Source organism: Corvus kubaryi, unplaced genomic scaffold (genome assembly GCF_017639235.1).
Source record: "Corvus kubaryi isolate FWS band 111438036 unplaced genomic scaffold, C.kubaryi_AGA036_p1.0 37396, whole genome shotgun sequence".
Lineage (NCBI taxonomy): Eukaryota > Metazoa > Chordata > Aves > Passeriformes > Corvidae > Corvus > Corvus kubaryi.
In genome coordinates this window covers 25,487,001-25,504,485 of record NW_024581135.1, presented here as the reverse complement: position 1 = coordinate 25,504,485, position 17,485 = coordinate 25,487,001, and the positions used below count along the sequence as shown (strand labels likewise).

Sequence of the window (17,485 nt, the reverse complement as noted above, 5' to 3'; positions counted from 1 at the left end):
TTCCAGTTCAGTGGGAAGGGAAAATACAACATTTATTTCCACCTTTTTCATTTTGTTTTGATTATTTTTAACACTGTGCTCTAAGCACAAGTCCAAGCTTGGCATGCAGTGCAACTCTGGTTAGCACAAAGTCAGACTTTGGCCCTGCACAAATTCTTGAAGGCGCAGTTATAAGGGGGAATCTTTGCTTTGCTAACATATGGGTGACCATGGCTGAAGAACAAAAAAAAAAATTCAACTGAGAGGATGTGTCAGGTGCCAGGATCAGCAGAAGAAAACAGGGGCCTGTGATCTTTTTATCACCACCTGTTCAAAATAAAAGTAGGCAAGGCAAAGAAATATATACCGTAAGACTCAGGATATGAACTCTGCCAGTGATCCAGAAAGTGCTGTCAGTATCTCAACACAGCAGCGGGGAAGAACATTAAGACTTATAGCTGACATGGAACTAATCTGTAGCCTATTACACTGAATGAAGCTGTAAATTTTGAGAAGCATTTGATCACTGTGGAAATGATGGATACTAAAACAGGGAACCAGTCACCCTGCCCCCACACACTCTGCATAAGGACATCTGCACATATGAGGCAAGTTCTGCTCGTATCTGCAAAACGAAAAAAAATATCATTACCACTAGATGTGCCTTTTTCTTTTTTTTCCTTGATTTCTACAACAGTAACTCAATGACACATGCCATTGATTTTTATTTTATTTTTTAAAGTAGGTTCAAGCAAAAACTAACTCATCTGGAAAGAAAATGAGTTCTTGAAGTACACCAACTTCAGGCAATGCTACTTTTGGGTTCATGCTATCTGTGAATTTGGCAATTAAGACTTGTGTCAGTGCATAGGACTCACGGCATGACAGCCTAAATAACCAGGTGGCAGTGGTTCATGCCCTCTGCTCCTGCCCAGCTGCCCAACCAACAATTTAGTCATGCATCAAGTGTCAATAAACTCCAGCGGCCCCACTGGCAAGTAACCTACAGCTGGATATGCCAAGTTCCTTTCACTGCAGGGTTTGCTCTGGAGAGTGACAACAACAAATTGATGCAACATGTTAGCAGTACTGAAACTTTTTCACCCATCCTTATTACCTCACATTATTCACTGAGGATATTAATTTATAGCAATTATTATTTTGTAAATAGGTATGAATGAAAAATGAATGAAAAGCAGATTAAACACTCAAAGGTTTCTGGGCCTAAATATATATAAAACTGAAAGGATAAACATCAGTGTCCAATGGGTTTCCACTGTGAACCTGTGTAATTATAAACTAGTCTTTACTTAACAGATTTGCCTTGTATATACATCAGGCCTCATCAAAGCCAGGAAGATCCTTACTATGCAATTTCACTAGCTCCCTAATTTAATGAATTTACTCTTTTCATGTAAGATTCACAATCCATAATAACATCTGGATTTTCTTCTGTTTAAAATGTTCTCTTACCCATCTTCAATGATCCTTCAGATGGTGATGTCATTTAGCAATCCCTGCCTTTGTAACCTCATAATTAGGCACTGGATGCATTATACACATTTCAAGGTGAAGTAGAATATTTCCTAAGTGAGTGGCAGTACAGATTTCACATTTATGCCCTGTATTAGACCAGTTCTGTTGCCTACTGAATCTGTGATTGTCATTCTGGGTCTCTCGACCCAGTCTCTGAGTGATTTCACAGATCTGTGGAGACACATGATTCAGAGACAATTGGTTTAAAAAGAAAGAAACTGCATCTAAATCACGTGTTCTAAGGCCTCAGAGCTCCCCTCCTGGACTCCAATTCTCTGTTTTCTTCCATTCATCATGTTAGATTTGCTTTTAAAGGGACTGACAGAACCTGAGAACAAAAGAAAAGTAGTAAGTGGACAGCATCCCATGACTCCTGGAAAAATAGGGCTTAGAACATTTCAAAGAAAGGACATCTCCCCTCTGCTACCAAATTAGCTGAAAGATGACTTCCCTCTTTCCTTTTTTTTTCAGGAAACAGTGCACTGAAATCAGTAATGTGTACACGGCTGCATCTTGGGATGAGAAGTTACTACTGGTCATGACTGCAGTTAAGTAAGAAGCAAGCAAAAAACCCTAAGAAATAACTTTGTTTTCCCAAAAATCCATCCTGGAATGTGTATTATATGAATGTTCTATTTGGAAGAACATTTTTGTATACCAAACTCTTGGGATTTTATTTGTAATTGAAGCACTGTATATTGCAGTTACTTCACTTGAGATTTTCATGTTTCTGTTCCGTTTCCTCTTCCAGACAGTAGTTTCTGCTTAAAATCTTTCAAAAGGTGGGAAGCCAAACATGGTACTTCACTGCTTGCTAGAGGAAGACTGTAAAAGGCCCTAGCTTTCATCTTCCTCAGTTTCATTATTTGCCAAGCTATGTGCAAGGAATTTTACTTCATCTATTGTTATTTATAAAACAATATAGTGCAGATCTTTCATAGTCCCTCCAGTTCCTTACATGACTGTCTCAAGTAGTAGATTTACCTTCACATACCCAATCAGACTGGTTATCACCCTTTTTATTTTTTACTTTTATAACACAAGTGGCATTTTCAACAGTAACTTCTACAGACAACAATTTTTGAACAACCTAAAAGATATATTTGTATCCCATTTTTATTTTATTTTTGTATCCAATTGTATTTTAGTTTTTAGCCACCATCATTTAGCCACTCGTATATATTCTCAAAGGATTGCTTTTGGGTGTCAAGAGCAGATTGTGTATAGAATTTGAAGTATGAGTTACCTGGCAGCTCTGAATATGCTCTCATGCACACTCCCACTGCCTAACTCTACACTGGGTGCTTATGAGCATTCTTTCTTGGGAGTTCTGTGGGAGCTGGAAGCAAACCTTTCTAAAAGATGACTCAGTAAAGCTGAACATCCATTTTTCTAGTAGACTACGTATAATTTATGTTTTGACTCAAGTCTGTAAATTCAACCATTTTTTGAGAGCACTTTCATTCTTAAAAAAGTACCCAATACATTACTCTTCATTAAAACAGTGGAACAGAAGATGAAAACGACTTATTTCTGGCCTGGTCATGCAGTAGTGTTATAATTCTGCCTTAAGACCTTTCTTAAATTAATCATATCCATTCTTATGCATTCCATGCATTAGTAACTGTCTGGCTTTCCTTACATGCCATTAGAGGAGTACACACACTTAACGTTACATCAAAATATCCTGTTAAGATGACAATAAAAATCAACAATACAAAGCCTAAGACCAGTCTGGAACATTTCAGGGGAAAAATAACCTGCAAGGTAACAAAAATCCACCTTGAATATATATATGAAATTAATTGCTTTCTATTAATGGTGTACAAAACCTGATCCAACAAAGCACACAAATCTACTGTTAAAGATATCCTAATGGCAGTCCTCAAAGTTTCCCCATCAACACTGCAATTTGAAATAAAACCAAAACAAACAGATAAAGACTGAGTGTGGCCAAGAAGAAGCAAAATGAAAAAGAAAACCTTATCTGGGTTTTTTTGAGACTTAACAAGCTTTCTTGAACCCTCATTAAAGCCTGGCTTGGTTTTCGGCTGCAGTAACACTTCAATCTTCCACCTGCAAATGCTTTCCTGGTATTGAAAGAACCTTTTACTTTCTGCTTCACCCCCCTGCAAGATTTCCTGCACTGATGGGTAGAGAACCATAACTTTACACTCTTCAAGCATTTATAAAGGCCTACTGCAACACTTTGATTGCTTGTGTTTGTCATTGTCAATGAAGAAATAAACAACTTGTGTTAGGAATGTTTCCCTTTGTCCAGTGTAGTTTTACAATCATTTATATTCTATAAAAGAAATTACTTTTGTGATTGCTGGTTTTGCTTTATATTTTAGGCATACAAAACTTGTACAGCAATTCTTTCTGCTCATTTTTCCATCATTCCCCCTTTTCCTCAGCTAGGATTTCAATACAATGGGCCTTTAAAAAAAAAAAACCAAACAACAAAACCCAAACAAAAAACAAACAAACTTTCTTCAGCTCCAATAAAAAGGGTATTTGCAAATAGCTGCTAGAGGAGGCTGACCATTGTTCCCATCACTGCAGCTCCTCTGCAGAAGTTACTCCCTGATGTTAGTGTTAAAGAAACAAAAGCAAGAATCAGAGATGGTGCAGATGGGCTAAGGCTAAAACGCTGACCTGCATGTCACCCCAGCCCTTCTTACCCAGATCCATGCTTTTGGAGGCTTTCAAATTAATTGATTCAGACTGCTTGGCTGGTGTCAAAGATCTGAAGTTGATGTGCTGATCTTTTAAATGCATTGCTGAATTTATGATAGGGCTGTAGGGAAAAAAAAAAGTTATGTAAAATATCAAGGTACCAGTTCAAACCACAAGTGAACTAATTAAAGACTGCCCAAATATACATGTGTTTCTTCCTCCAGTTGCTTACAGCATGCATTTTTAAAATCAGATATTGATTCTCAACTTCCTTTTCTGAGACTTAACACCTTCAGTCACTTGGTTTTTCATCACAGATGGAAATAGAAATGTGAAGGATTAGTTATAACTTTCTTTTCGTTTTGCTAGTTCTATCTAACCACTGCATTTCCAAATAACATGCTACAGAATGTTGGAGAAATACTGACAATGTACCTGGATCAATTCTACTTCATCTGCTAATATAAAATTATTTTATAGCCTTGCACCACACTTATGCAGTGGCCAGAGGTCTTTTGGAACATGCTATGACTGAAGAATTCCAGGGCATTGTGGTTTGGTTGTTTTGATTTTTATTTTGTTTTGGTCTTTTTTTTTCCCATTCTTTTACTTTAAGGCAACTTTCTAAACATTTCAAAATCGTACCTGAGTGAAACTCCAAGTAAATTTCAGCTCAAAGTGCAACACCTCAATGCAATCTGAAATCTTATGTGTCTCTTTTTGATTAGAAAAAGAAATTATTCTTTTAGGCAGTCCTAAGCAAAAAAGCAGTTCGAAAAATAAAAATATTTATTTCCAAATTGTTCAAAAGGTTTAGATTTACAGTATCGAAATCCTTTCCTAAGTATTTTCCTATGCATTTTGTTGAAATGCAATTTCAGTGAAATCCATGTGACTTGATAGAGCTGTTCAATTTCAAGAGAACTTAAGTTTTAAATGGAAAAACAATACAACACTGGAAAAGACAAAGGGCCTGTAAATTCATCATCATTTTAATACATCATCAGCATTTAAGAGAATGTTTTTCTCCTAGCTTGAAGGAAAAATTAGGAACAGATTCTAACAAACAACTGCAGTTAAGAATGTAATGCAGAATATTGCATTGATCTGAGTAGACTTGTTTGTTTATCATGTCATACATACCTGCCTGGGAGACCAGAAATAACAAAATTATTCTAGCGTAATTACTCTGTGTTAGCAAAAAGAAAATAGTTATGAAAGTTTTGTATGAAGAATTCAAGGTATCCATAATAAAATGTACCTACTCTTTGATACTACATGCAACCAATCACTTAAGGGCAGTGGGTGTTTTTACTCACTCATGCACACAAGGATAGACACATAGCTAAATTTTTAGCTGAAATGCATACGTTCTTAATATCATTGCTGTGGATGCACGACTATCAAAATTGAATACACAGTAAATGAAGAAACAATGTTCAGCATTGCATTTCAGCATCATGATCAGGATTGGTTGCATTCATCATCAGAAGAGGTTGAAATTATGCCTTTGATTTGAATCCTGTGCTACTTGAGATAGAGAGAGTATGAGCCATGGTGAACTTCAACATGTTTACACTTTTTTCTGCACCTCCAGACTTCTGTATTTACTAAGGAAATTAAAGCTTGTACCTGCTATCAAGCATGCCAGGCTTTGCAATAGTATCTGAAAAATCTACCCAATACCTTTAGAACTGGGGAAGTGTTCATTAATTTTTCTCCTACCCATTTCAGTGTTCAGACTTACCAAAAATTCATTTTGTAACCTCAAGAATATCTTTGGGTGACATAAGGAGATTCAGTTTCTTACAAACTGTGTTTGGCTTAGACTTTGAGAGCTTTACAAGAATTCACACTGTATTTACACATTGCACCCATGGTCCAGTTTTAAATTAACTTTTTTTTTTAATTGGGATTTTGCTTTGGGATTCTTTTTGTTTCACTGAACACAAGATGGGTATCATGGATAGCAGGCATACAGCAGCTTATGTACAACTGAAATGACTGACACACTAAATGCTAAAATAACATTCACAGCTTATATTAAAATATCTTCCAGGTGACTAGAGAATGGTACAAATTTAAAAAAAAAAAAAGGTCATTTTATAATCAATTAGAATTGTTATCACAACCATTACTGAGCAATTAGTGCTGTAACTATTAAGAAGAGCTGAAGTCCAACCTGTGATTATAATCCTCATTCAGCAGATCCTCACTAGGATGTGGTGGGAGAGGTGGTGGGGTTTCGTTTTCACCATTGCCACGATCAGAAACTGGAAAATCTGAAATAAAATTTAGAAAGGGGTTAAATAACCTGCAGAAGCAACTGCATTACACCAGTTCACTGACTGATGACTGGAAGGCCTCAAGCAATGTTGAAGTAAATCACATATTATTCAAATCCCTAAACTAACTAAACTAGAATTAAAATCACACCAAGCAGAAAATACACCCCTTGGGATTTTCCTGAAGAGCTGATTTTCAGATTTGCATATATATAATTAAAGGTAAATATAGGGAAACTTTGTACTTATAGTGAAGTTAAGTGCAAGGCACAAATTGCTTTACTCCATTTTAGTGGAGTGCTTTACTCCATTTTTAACTTCTCCATAGCTGCATCCGAACTGATTGTAGGTTCATGCTTTCAGTCCCTTTGATGGGGAGCATTTATCACCTTTCATGTACAGAAGAGAACCACATTTTCAGCAAAGACCTCAGAGGAAGAAAAATTTCTGTTATCCTATGGCAAGAGAACAAAGTGGCATTTCTTAATTACAGTCTTCACTTTCCTACCATCACGGTAACTCCTTCTTTACCTTTACAACAGCATTCAGCTAACACTAGAAAATTACTTTTTACAAAGACAAATACAAACTACTCAAACCATTCAGTGATTTGCTAAGCAACAACACTTAAATACCTGCAATATTTAATAAGACTGCAGTGCTCACTGTAGGCCAGTTCATTATTGGCCTGTAAATTCACTTCTCAACTCAAAGGTATCATCCTAGAAAAAGTCCCTGCATTTTTCAATGTAGAATATGTCTTCACCCCTCCAAAACTTAACAGGAAATATGAACACTTGCTTGGGTTTTAATGGCAGGTAAGCAATCTAACAATAATGACATGCCACACTTTCATATGACCTGTTCTGTTGCATGAAATGTTGGCAGTCTTTTTGTACAGTCCTGTGTGAAAGCACTAGCCTAACCTGAGAGAAAAAGGGTCGACAAGGAGGGATCAAAGGAGAAAGCAACATATTATATTTATTTGAAAAGAACACAGATATAGCAAACAAAAAAATATTGGGAAAAAAACTCCAACAATTCCCCCAAAAAACCCAAAAAAACCCCAACCCCCATAAACCCACACTATTAGCTCAAGAATCCTATAAAATTCCTATTGGCAGGATAGCCTCCTAAAGGTGAGAATCAGAAGAAATAGCTCAAACCCTGTATCTCAGGAACACTGTGAGCATCATCAGAAGAAAGTGAGGATAAGCAGATGAGGAGAAAAGTTTTGATTTAGACTTTAAAAAGTGATTGCCAGTTGGATGTAAAATACAGGTATGCTACCAAACACACACACACACAGGCTTCTTGCACTGTGATCCCATTCCTTCAGGTTTGAACACAAGAACAGGAAACAAATGAAAAGTAAAAGGTGAGTTCTCACAGGAAAAAGAATTTAGAACAAAAGAGGAACTCATATGGTTCAGTGTGATAACAAATATAACTACCAAAAGGAAGGAGACTAGGAAGTTCTGCAAAAAGATTGCAGGACATTAATAAGAAATGCAGGTGAAATTCCCTGTCAGACTGCAGTGAGTCTACAGGAAAGTAGGGGAAAACTCTTGAGACATACAAAAAGGCTGTTATCACTCTGGAACAGTCCACTAGATGTGCACTGGGTTGTTCTTTGAATATATGCTTAGTGAAGTCAAAGGGAGACAGTAATTTACAAGTCCAAGAAAGTCCAAACACCCCAACTAGAAATCAATAGTTAATGGTGTGCCTTGTTAAGTAGCACCTAAGGTTTCATTCTTTCTCTCTGAAAAACGATGTAATATAATTCAGAAGGATATTGAAAAGAGAGCAAGGATAGTTGGACACAAGTAGAAACATTTCTACAAGGCCCAGGGATTAGGATTCTTTAGAGAAAGAAGCAATGAATGGGGACACAAGAGGAGTCTATGGAATTGTAGAAGCTATGCATAAGGTGAAAAGGAAGCTCTTGCTGGCTCATACACAGTAACAGAAGGCAACCGGTTTAACTATCTAGCAGCACACCTAGAACAAACACAAAGTAGTGTTTTTCACAGAACTGATTTCCATGAGAATGCTTTGGAAACAAAACTTAAAAATATTAAGAAATGTACCGAAATTTAGAGATGTATCAATGGCACAATGGCCCAGAGAGAACCTTAGTAGGTCCCTAAACCACTGACTATCCAAAGAGGAAAGAGATGCCTGATGGAAAAAAAACAAACCAAAACCAACCAACCAACCAACCCCCAACCAACCAATCAAGAAACCCTAAAAAAACCTACCAATCCCACAAAACCCCCAACAAACTGAAAAAAAAAATCTAAAACCACACCACACTCACAGTGCGGTTAGCCTTTTTGAGCAGACTCCTATAGCCATAGCAAGAGACTGAGCATGTTGTGTAGTCATAGTAACTTAAGACTCACAGTAACGGGTCATCATTTCACCAAGGCTGTTAGATCATGGGTTACCACTGGCATTTTCCTTGCAGTAAAAAAAGGGTACACACAGAAAAACATCAGACTTCCTTAGTGAATCAGAAATGATCACAAGGGATTACAGGTCCCAGTAAAATGGGAGCAGGAGCCAGAAAATGAGAGAATTTAACCTAAGGAGCAGTCACTGGCTCCATATTCAAAACCTCAGGAAGTGACCTTAACAGATCCAGATAAATCTAAGCACTGAGCAAAATGTATTTAATTTTCAGATATTAAACAGACAGAGAGTAAAAGAGAGAAATTTAGGCAGAGTAAAAATTGATTCTGTCTGTAAGACATGTGCAGCATTTACAAGGAAAATCTAAATAATTAAATATGTCACTTCTTAATTTTCTATCTTGATGTTACCACAGATGTATGAAAACAGAGGTGCTTGTACAACCATGAGAATTTAGCAGTCTCTGGTAGTAGAGAAAGTTTGATTATTTTACTACTCAACCCAAGAGATGACAGCATTTTTCCTATAACTATTTATAACATAGGGTTATAAGAAATATATCAGAACCTCTAATGAAACACATTCCAATAATCTTTCAACACCAGAAATGTAAAGCTGCTGGCACTAATGTATCAATTCTCAAAGAGGTTGTTCTAAAAAACACCGTGCAACAGCTTGGCAGCAAATGAAGTGAGGACCTGAAGGCAGCAAGTATCATTCATGCAAAAATAGAACAAACACTGGCATTTCAATATTGGTTCACTACCCCCTCCCCCCTTATTTAAATATCCACAGGCAAGACAAAATTTAATGTTTCGGCTATAAGCATTTTTCCCCAGACATTATTTTTTCTTGCTCATGTATAATAAAAAAGACTCTTAAAAAAGACAGCAATGTTAGCAAGCCAAGCTTCGGTGTGTTTTTGCTGAGTTTTTACAAGAATTTTATTGGTAGGAGCAGTGAATGGTACTGGAAATAACTTATTAGAAAACATTAATTAAGGAAGTGTCATTTTATGAAATGTAATACAGCTCCTGCATTAAATTCTTACATCAGATCCCATATTGTGTTAAAAATCTCTTCTGTGTTTTATTATTCTTTTCAAAAATGTACCAACTGCACTTCTACATTCAAGACGTGGATAGCACACTGTGAGCACATATAAAGATCTGTTCCAGCCCCACACAAGAAGCTCACTAGTTTGTGACTTAGACACACAACCAAAAGACACAAATCTCATAGCTGAGATAAAAGAGGGTTGTGCACAGGCAAAGTGTCTCACCCTTACAGATGCCTTGAAACACTAAGGACAAAACTTTGTAAAAAACAATGCAAAAAAAATTTTAAACCAGTGATGGGAGGAAATAAGTGACAGGCTCATATGGAAAGCAGAATGAGCATTAGCTCAAAAATAATTAATTCTATGATTTCAAAATAAGAGAAATATTTCTGCAATGTGTGACACTAGTGTAAGCCTGAAGTATACTTCACCAAAACAATTTTGTATCAGAGCTGTCCCACAGCTGCCCTGCTGCAAGTGCCTGTGCAGTTTTCCATTAAGATCACTGAAATTTTACTCATCAAATGCCAAATCTTCAACAGAAATCGCAATACAATACAATGATACCTTGAGTAAGTGGTAGCAACGTCTTCATCATCTTGTCCACTGACTCCAGTTCCAGTCATGGCCATGGCTGTGAAGACCCAGCCATACCAAACCCTCCCTGTACCGGCAGCACTCCAAAGCTTCCTTTTCACATCCAACACATTCTCAGAATTCTAAGGCCACCACATTTTTTTTGCTATAATGCCTCTTTACCATAATTCTTTAATTAGAAAGATGCCTATTTAAAATGATTTTATGACTCAGCTGCAAACTAGTCATCCTGATTTTTGACCGCAGTTGTAGAATCTTTATCAGAAAGTACAACTTTTCCACATAATTTGTTTTGAATTCAAGTGACAGGTTAGCAGTTGCCATTCATCTGCATCAATGGTTTCAGAGCATTTGCTTTTATGGTTTTTAAGGAAGCATTTAAAGGTATTTGCTGCTTTCTGATTTTTCTTTGCTAATGACTAACTCTACAGAGCAGGACAGCTCCAAAGATTGGACCCTTTTTGCCTGAAACTACAGAATGAGTGTAAATTCCATACAAGAGAAACATAAGGTAGATCTAAACAAAGGATCTGATCTTTGAATATTTAAAATGCTTCAGACTATATCTAATTCTTTGCCTGGAGTCACACTGTCAAAATATTGAAGTCAACACAAATAAGTTACCCCTAAATTCTATGGGAGTTTCTCTTGAGTTTTACAGATAAGGGCTCTTTGGTTTTGATTAAAACTACCCCACACAGTCATCACAGCAGCCTATGAAATTACTTTTTGCAGGCTACCCTGATTCCACAGTCGTCTAGGAAAGTGGGAAAAATCATGCATAATTCAACTACATCAAAGAAAATCTTTTTTTCCTACTGGAAGGTATTTAACCATGTGCTTGGCTTGAAGAATAAGAGCACACTTAAAAGGATAGGGGTCAAGACCATCTTGAATACTTAAACTTTTCAAATAACTAGTACCTTGCTGAGTCAGGAGCAAATTGGACAGATAGTACAGTATGCCATCAGAAATGAAAAAAGACAGGAAAAGAAGTGGCCTTAAACGCTCTTACTTGTATTCTTCTATATGCTCGCACATGTAGGCTTTCTTTGCACAATTTACACAATTACCTAATTCTTTTTAATGAGTTCATTAATATAATTCCAATTTGTAAATTAAGGGATGGTTCTAACCTTTGAACAAATTTTACCTTAAAGTCTAAAATAAGCAAGTGTACTTTTCAAACATCATGTTTTAGTATAAATTAATTAAGCTTATAATAACCTAGGACATAATCTAAAAATTAAATGCAAAAATCATTGCACTCATTAAAGATATATAGAAAATAAACATTTTGACAACATATATTTTGCACTCATCATTTGTTTTTTATCCAGCCTTACGTGTTGGGGCAGCGAGCTAGAAACTGTTAGTTAAACTGGAATTTGTGCCAGGAATCTCATTCACAACTTCTGAGTCAGCTCTCCCACCCTCGCTGGATCTTCAAGCCTCAAAGTAACATAGTGTGCACTTACTCTAATTAACTGCTTTTGGTGGCAGTGGATTTCAGGAAACAAAACCACAAAGCACCCTCTGTCTCAGCACAGAGAAGGATATGTAGAGACTACCTTTTATTCCTTCCTGAGGACTGCGTGTTACAAATTGCTGGAGAATGGGATCATTGCGGCGGGAAGCAGCTGTGAAGTTATGACTCCCATCAAAGGCTGATTTTTGAAAGACTCCCTGGTCCGAGCGTTCCTAAGGGAAAAACAGAACCACACATTGCAACACAAAATTTACACATACAACAATGCAGAAGAGCATCCATCACTGCACAGACACAGTGTGATATAATGTGTTCACTGTATATTGCCTCCTCTCAAATGAGAAACTTGAGAGAGCTCTTCAAAATTGCTGTCTGGTTTTGCTGACCATGAAATAAGAACAATATCCAAGCAATAACAACCACTAAGAATGATGCACAAAAATGAAGACTTTTTTTTTTTTTTTTTTTTTATGACCCACAACTGGCTTCATTCAAATTCTCCATCTGGGAGGGCAGCTTGTGACATTGTCAACACAAGAACATGGGCAATGCCAATGGTATTTTTCTGCCAGCCAGCTGGTTCCCTTCTCCCCGAGACTGAGTGCATATGTTCTGATGATCACACACTAGAACAGTTTTGCAAGTAAGGAGTTACACCAAACTCCCAAATGCAGGTCTTCTGGCTAGCAGCTAAACAAACTCCTGTCACACCTCTAGTCAGCTTTTCTTTGGCGACATTTTCTACCCCCCCATACATGCCATAGCGCCTAATTTATTCTCCTGAGCAGTTGCTCAAAGGAAAAAAGTTGGGAAAAAAAAATATAAACAAAAATCACAGTTTCTAAAACTGGGACAGACCCAGCAAGACATTTCTGTACTCATTATTCAGGGAAAACCAAAACCCACACAGGGGAATATTATGGCTAGTTTTCAAAGCAACCTTTATATTTTCTGTGATTTTGTATCTGTTTTTTTTGAAGGGGGATCCAACTGGCTTCTATTTTTAAACTGCATGTTCATTATGTCAGCAAATGTTACACTAAATATATATATATTTTTAATTCCATAGTCACATCTACAGAAGAAATACATGTATCTAGCCCACATAATTTATTTTTAAAATGATGCAAGAGGTTTAATGTACTGGCAAGTGATTGCCTGCAAAGCAAGACATAAGGAAGGACAGCATGTTATACCTCCTTGAAACCCATCTTTCAAGCTTAATAATAAAAATAAAATAACGTAACAATTAAAAAAAGTGTAATAAAATAATGATAGAATAAAAACAATGAAAATAAGCATAATAAAATGTAAAAATTGCACCTCAGAACACAAATCATAACTGGCATGCTCACAGTGACAATATGGCTACAAATGCAGGCTTAGTGGACAGGCAGCACATGTAACTTCTCTTCTCCTCAGTGCAGCATCAGCCAATTGAAAAGGCTATTTTCAACCTCCATACAGAAACACACACCACACAGCCACTGACAACTGTGTTTCCTCTTGAAACTGGAATCTTTAGTTTACATGAGCTTCCTTAGGTTGTAAATCCACATTTACTACTTTTTCAAACTATCCATTGGAGACACAGTGGGATAAGGAACCTTAAACTAACAGCAACAACAAATCTGCTTTTCTGGCTCTTTGATAAATGACACAATCAATATCCCAACAACTGATCAGTAACCAACCCAATTCAAGTATTCAGCTTATAAAACATAGCTGTCATGGATGACCTCCATTAGTGTCCTGCCCAATAAAAACAATAATGCATTTTTAAACATATTCTCCTTCTGCCAAGCTGAGATGCAGTGCTTGGGTAGCTGGTTTGGGGAAAGGAAAGAATGGGCAACAACCCATTTCTGCTACAGTCTCCAGACTCAAATGGAATTACAATTGAACGCAAAGACTACCCTATAAAAATTAATTCCTGTCTAAAATGAATTTGATTCAATCAAGACCTCATTATGCATTCTTCATAGGGCATGAGTCAAGACTATTTACCTCCTTCATACATCTGGATAATATTCAAAACTATACACTTAACTATAAAAAACAGCCTCATACTTTTACTAGGTCAATCTGATGTTTGCTTGGAAGCTTTTTTAAACGAAGTGGCTTTAGTTAAATAAAGAAAACTCGCAGGAGTGAACTTTCTTTGAAGGTGAGCTATCTTCTATCCCAAAAGTGCACAGTAAATATACCATATACTTCATAATTCTTCCTTACAGCAGGATCCTGTCACACATAAAAGGAAAGCAAAAATGTGCTTTCCTCTAACATATTCCAGAATTGCTAATGGATACTTTTCATATTTTCCTGGCACAATTGACATCATGAGGCATTTCCAAAGTGTCCTCCCAACAAAGTTACAGCATAATGTCTGGGAAGTAATATATTTCTAAATCTATTTCTCAATCAATAAATGATGGTAATAAATTAAACAGAAAATTATCAGAAAAATATTTAAGAGTTGATTAAATTACAAGACACCTGCATTACTTCCTCCCTCTGGTATTTTATGCAAATATACCCACAAACATGACTGTTTGTAATTTTAAAATGTTCCAATAATGCTTATTAAATAAGAAGCTTGAAATAATAGCTTGGATCTCTATAATGAGATTTATTACTACCTTTTACACCCCAAATCCACTTGTATGTACTTTTATTTTAAAGTACTCTACAGATACTTAAAACTTTTTCAAATATTTACTCAAGAGTTAAAATTAAAACCAGGGTGAGTGGAAAAGGCAGCCAGTATACATGTATGTTATCTACGTAAAGATGAGAAAAGAGTGTGCATATGTGCGTGCATGCATAAATCAAAGAGGGAGCAAGGGAGATCATAAAACCAATCTTTTTCAAAATAAGAAGTGACTGGCAAATATCAATTTATATGATGTCTAGAAAGTATAATAGTTAAAAATGTCTTTCTTTTCTTATTTTATTACCTTACTTAAATAGATTTTATGTTGATCAACTCAGAAACCCATCCTGAAGGGATCTTCATCTGACCAGGAAAAGTAAAATATTTAATTCCTTGAAGGTCAAAAAAAAAGGAAAAAGGAAAAAAAAAAAGGCAAGACAGCTCCAGAAAAACACACACACACACAAAAAAAGTACTAATGAAACAGAAAAAGCATGAGTAAAGCAAAATCTAAGTCACACTAAGACACTAAGGTCTCTGATTATAACAACAAATGAAATCAGAATAATTTAAGTTGCCTGTATCCCAGCAATTTCCTTGAGGAGGTAGCAGATAATCAAGATTATACCAATATATTAAACCTAAACTAACTCTTCTTGGAATCACATTTTCTTTTGTTCTAATACTTGTTGAATCAAAATAAGAGGCCAGTTTTAGCCTAGTCTAAACAATAAGAGCAAGACCAGGAGATCTCAACCAGAAACACTGCGTGAGTCCCCTTACCAGGAGAGAATGAATTCTGCCAGGAGAAGCTCTCTGTGACTGAGACTTCAGCCATCATCTCTTATGTGCAAAACCACTGGGACTGGAAAGACATTTACCTAAGAAATGCATTTACTGCCTCACCTCTGTGTGCACCTCCAGCCTGCGGAGCACAACCAGCTGGATCCTCCCCCGAATGTTCCCCTCCATGGACATGGAGCGCCTGAGGGTTTCCATGGCCTCGTGGTTTGACTTGCCCAGGAGCGACTCCCCATTCACTGCCACCAGCTGATCGTTTACTCGCAAACGACCGTCCTAGAGCAAAAAACAAAGAGGATTTTAAAAAAATCAAGAGGTATTAAGCAGAGGTGTGACATATGGGAAAGCACGATGCAAACAATCAGACATTGCTCCTGTAACTCAATAAATAAGAGACTGGACAGTGCCAGAAATAACTTTGTGTCCAATAATTGGCAATTTTTTTCCTCTATTTGCTACATTTTGGAAAGAGTCCATAGTGCAAATACAAACAGAAGTTCATGCACAGACAGCTGTTTTTCTTGCATTTGAAGTTTATTTGTACCAGTTAAAAAAAATTAATAATTAAAAAAACCCAAAACCAAACATGCAAAACCAAAATAATACAAACCACAAAAAACCACACTTACCCTGTCCCCCCCCCAAAAAAGGAAGAGCAGCTTTTTGCTAGTTTAAAGGGCCCACGCCATAACTATTAGTATCCACAGTGCAACCACAAAGCAGTACTACAACCTATCTTCCATGCATTATTATCTGCTATTAAGATCTGGTAAGAAATAGCTCCAAAAATTTTGTCTTACAATCTTACTGGTGCATATCTTGTCACAATTCCCATGCCATCACATGGGCCAGTGTCCTCAGTACAGAATGGTCACTAAGACTTAAACATCCTTACTAATTAATGCTGTCCCTATATTACAACATCCAAAACTGCTGCCAATAACAAAATTAGGGTTGAGCCATATCAAGTAACCTATGCTTCAAAAAAGTAATTCACCTTCATTTGCCGAAGTTAACTGACATTTGTGAGTGTAATAAAATTACAGTGGACAGTGTTATTTTGTGATTTAGGAGTCCTGTTGCTGTTGTCATTATTATATGTGATTTATTTCTTTTCATAAAAGAACATGCCACGGACTTTTCTCTCTTTAACAAGAAAAAAAGGTCTATTTAATTGAGACACAGAAATTTCTTTGAAAGCTTGTCAAGTTCACAATTATCAGGCTGGCATCAGACCTCAAAAAAGGAGGAGAAAGAGTAAGAAACTGAAGACATCCCATGTAAGGCGGTGAAGAAGTAATAACAGGGAAAGATCTTGCACAGAAATGCAGTGCTTGGTTAAGATGAATCTGATTCATTCACAGGCTCAGCACAAACTCTTCACAAGGCACTCATCCAAACTGTTTACATATTTCATGCATCTGAGCAATACAAAACATATATACTGATTTCTATTTTTCTTTCTGCAACTAAGATGTTCAATTAACTATTCTGCTATTGCTGCCAAGCCTAAGTCATTTTTGAGTGAGTTACAGTAGCTGTGACACACCCAGCTTTATTAAGTGTTATTTTTGTTGGAACTGAGTATCATCATTACTACAGGAGAGTACAGATAACCACAAAGCTGAAGAAAAAACAGTATATAAAAAAATCCAAAATAAACTGGGATGGACCAGAAGATGGAAAGAAATAATTAGGAGATGAGTCACTCAGTGAAGGAAAATGAAGTGAAATAAAACTTTTCTAAGTAGGGTGTGGGAATGGAGGATAGAAAACAGAGATGCCATTTAGAAGAGATACTGAAATCTCTCCCACCTCTCTGCTGAATATTTTATGCCAACTTAGTTGTACATACAGCCAAAGTCAGGAAGTTAACCCTTTCTCTACATACAAATGAAGCCATCACAAGTGCTAAAGTTTAGGGAGACAAGAGTTAACATTGCTGAACTGAAACATTTATTATTTGCACGTGCTGTAATTCCTCTGTG

General features: G+C 36.6%; 1 protein-coding gene across 6 annotated transcripts in view; it reads right to left on the bottom strand.

The window, feature by feature from the left end:
• The window catches only part of PARD3B (par-3 family cell polarity regulator beta), a 402,580-nt gene that overhangs the window by 176,276 nt on the left and 208,819 nt on the right, over positions 1–17,485 (bottom strand). For all 6 annotated transcript variants that reach the window (XM_042040921.1, XM_042040922.1, XM_042040923.1 and 3 more), the window contains 4 exons: positions 15,603–15,773; positions 12,126–12,255; positions 6,377–6,476; positions 4,200–4,315 (listed from right to left, as the gene is read on the bottom strand). In XM_042040921.1, coding sequence (XP_041896855.1) covers positions 4,200–4,315; positions 6,377–6,476; positions 12,126–12,255; positions 15,603–15,773 — 517 coding nt within the window. The remainder of the gene's footprint in view (positions 1–4,199; positions 4,316–6,376; positions 6,477–12,125; positions 12,256–15,602; positions 15,774–17,485) is intronic.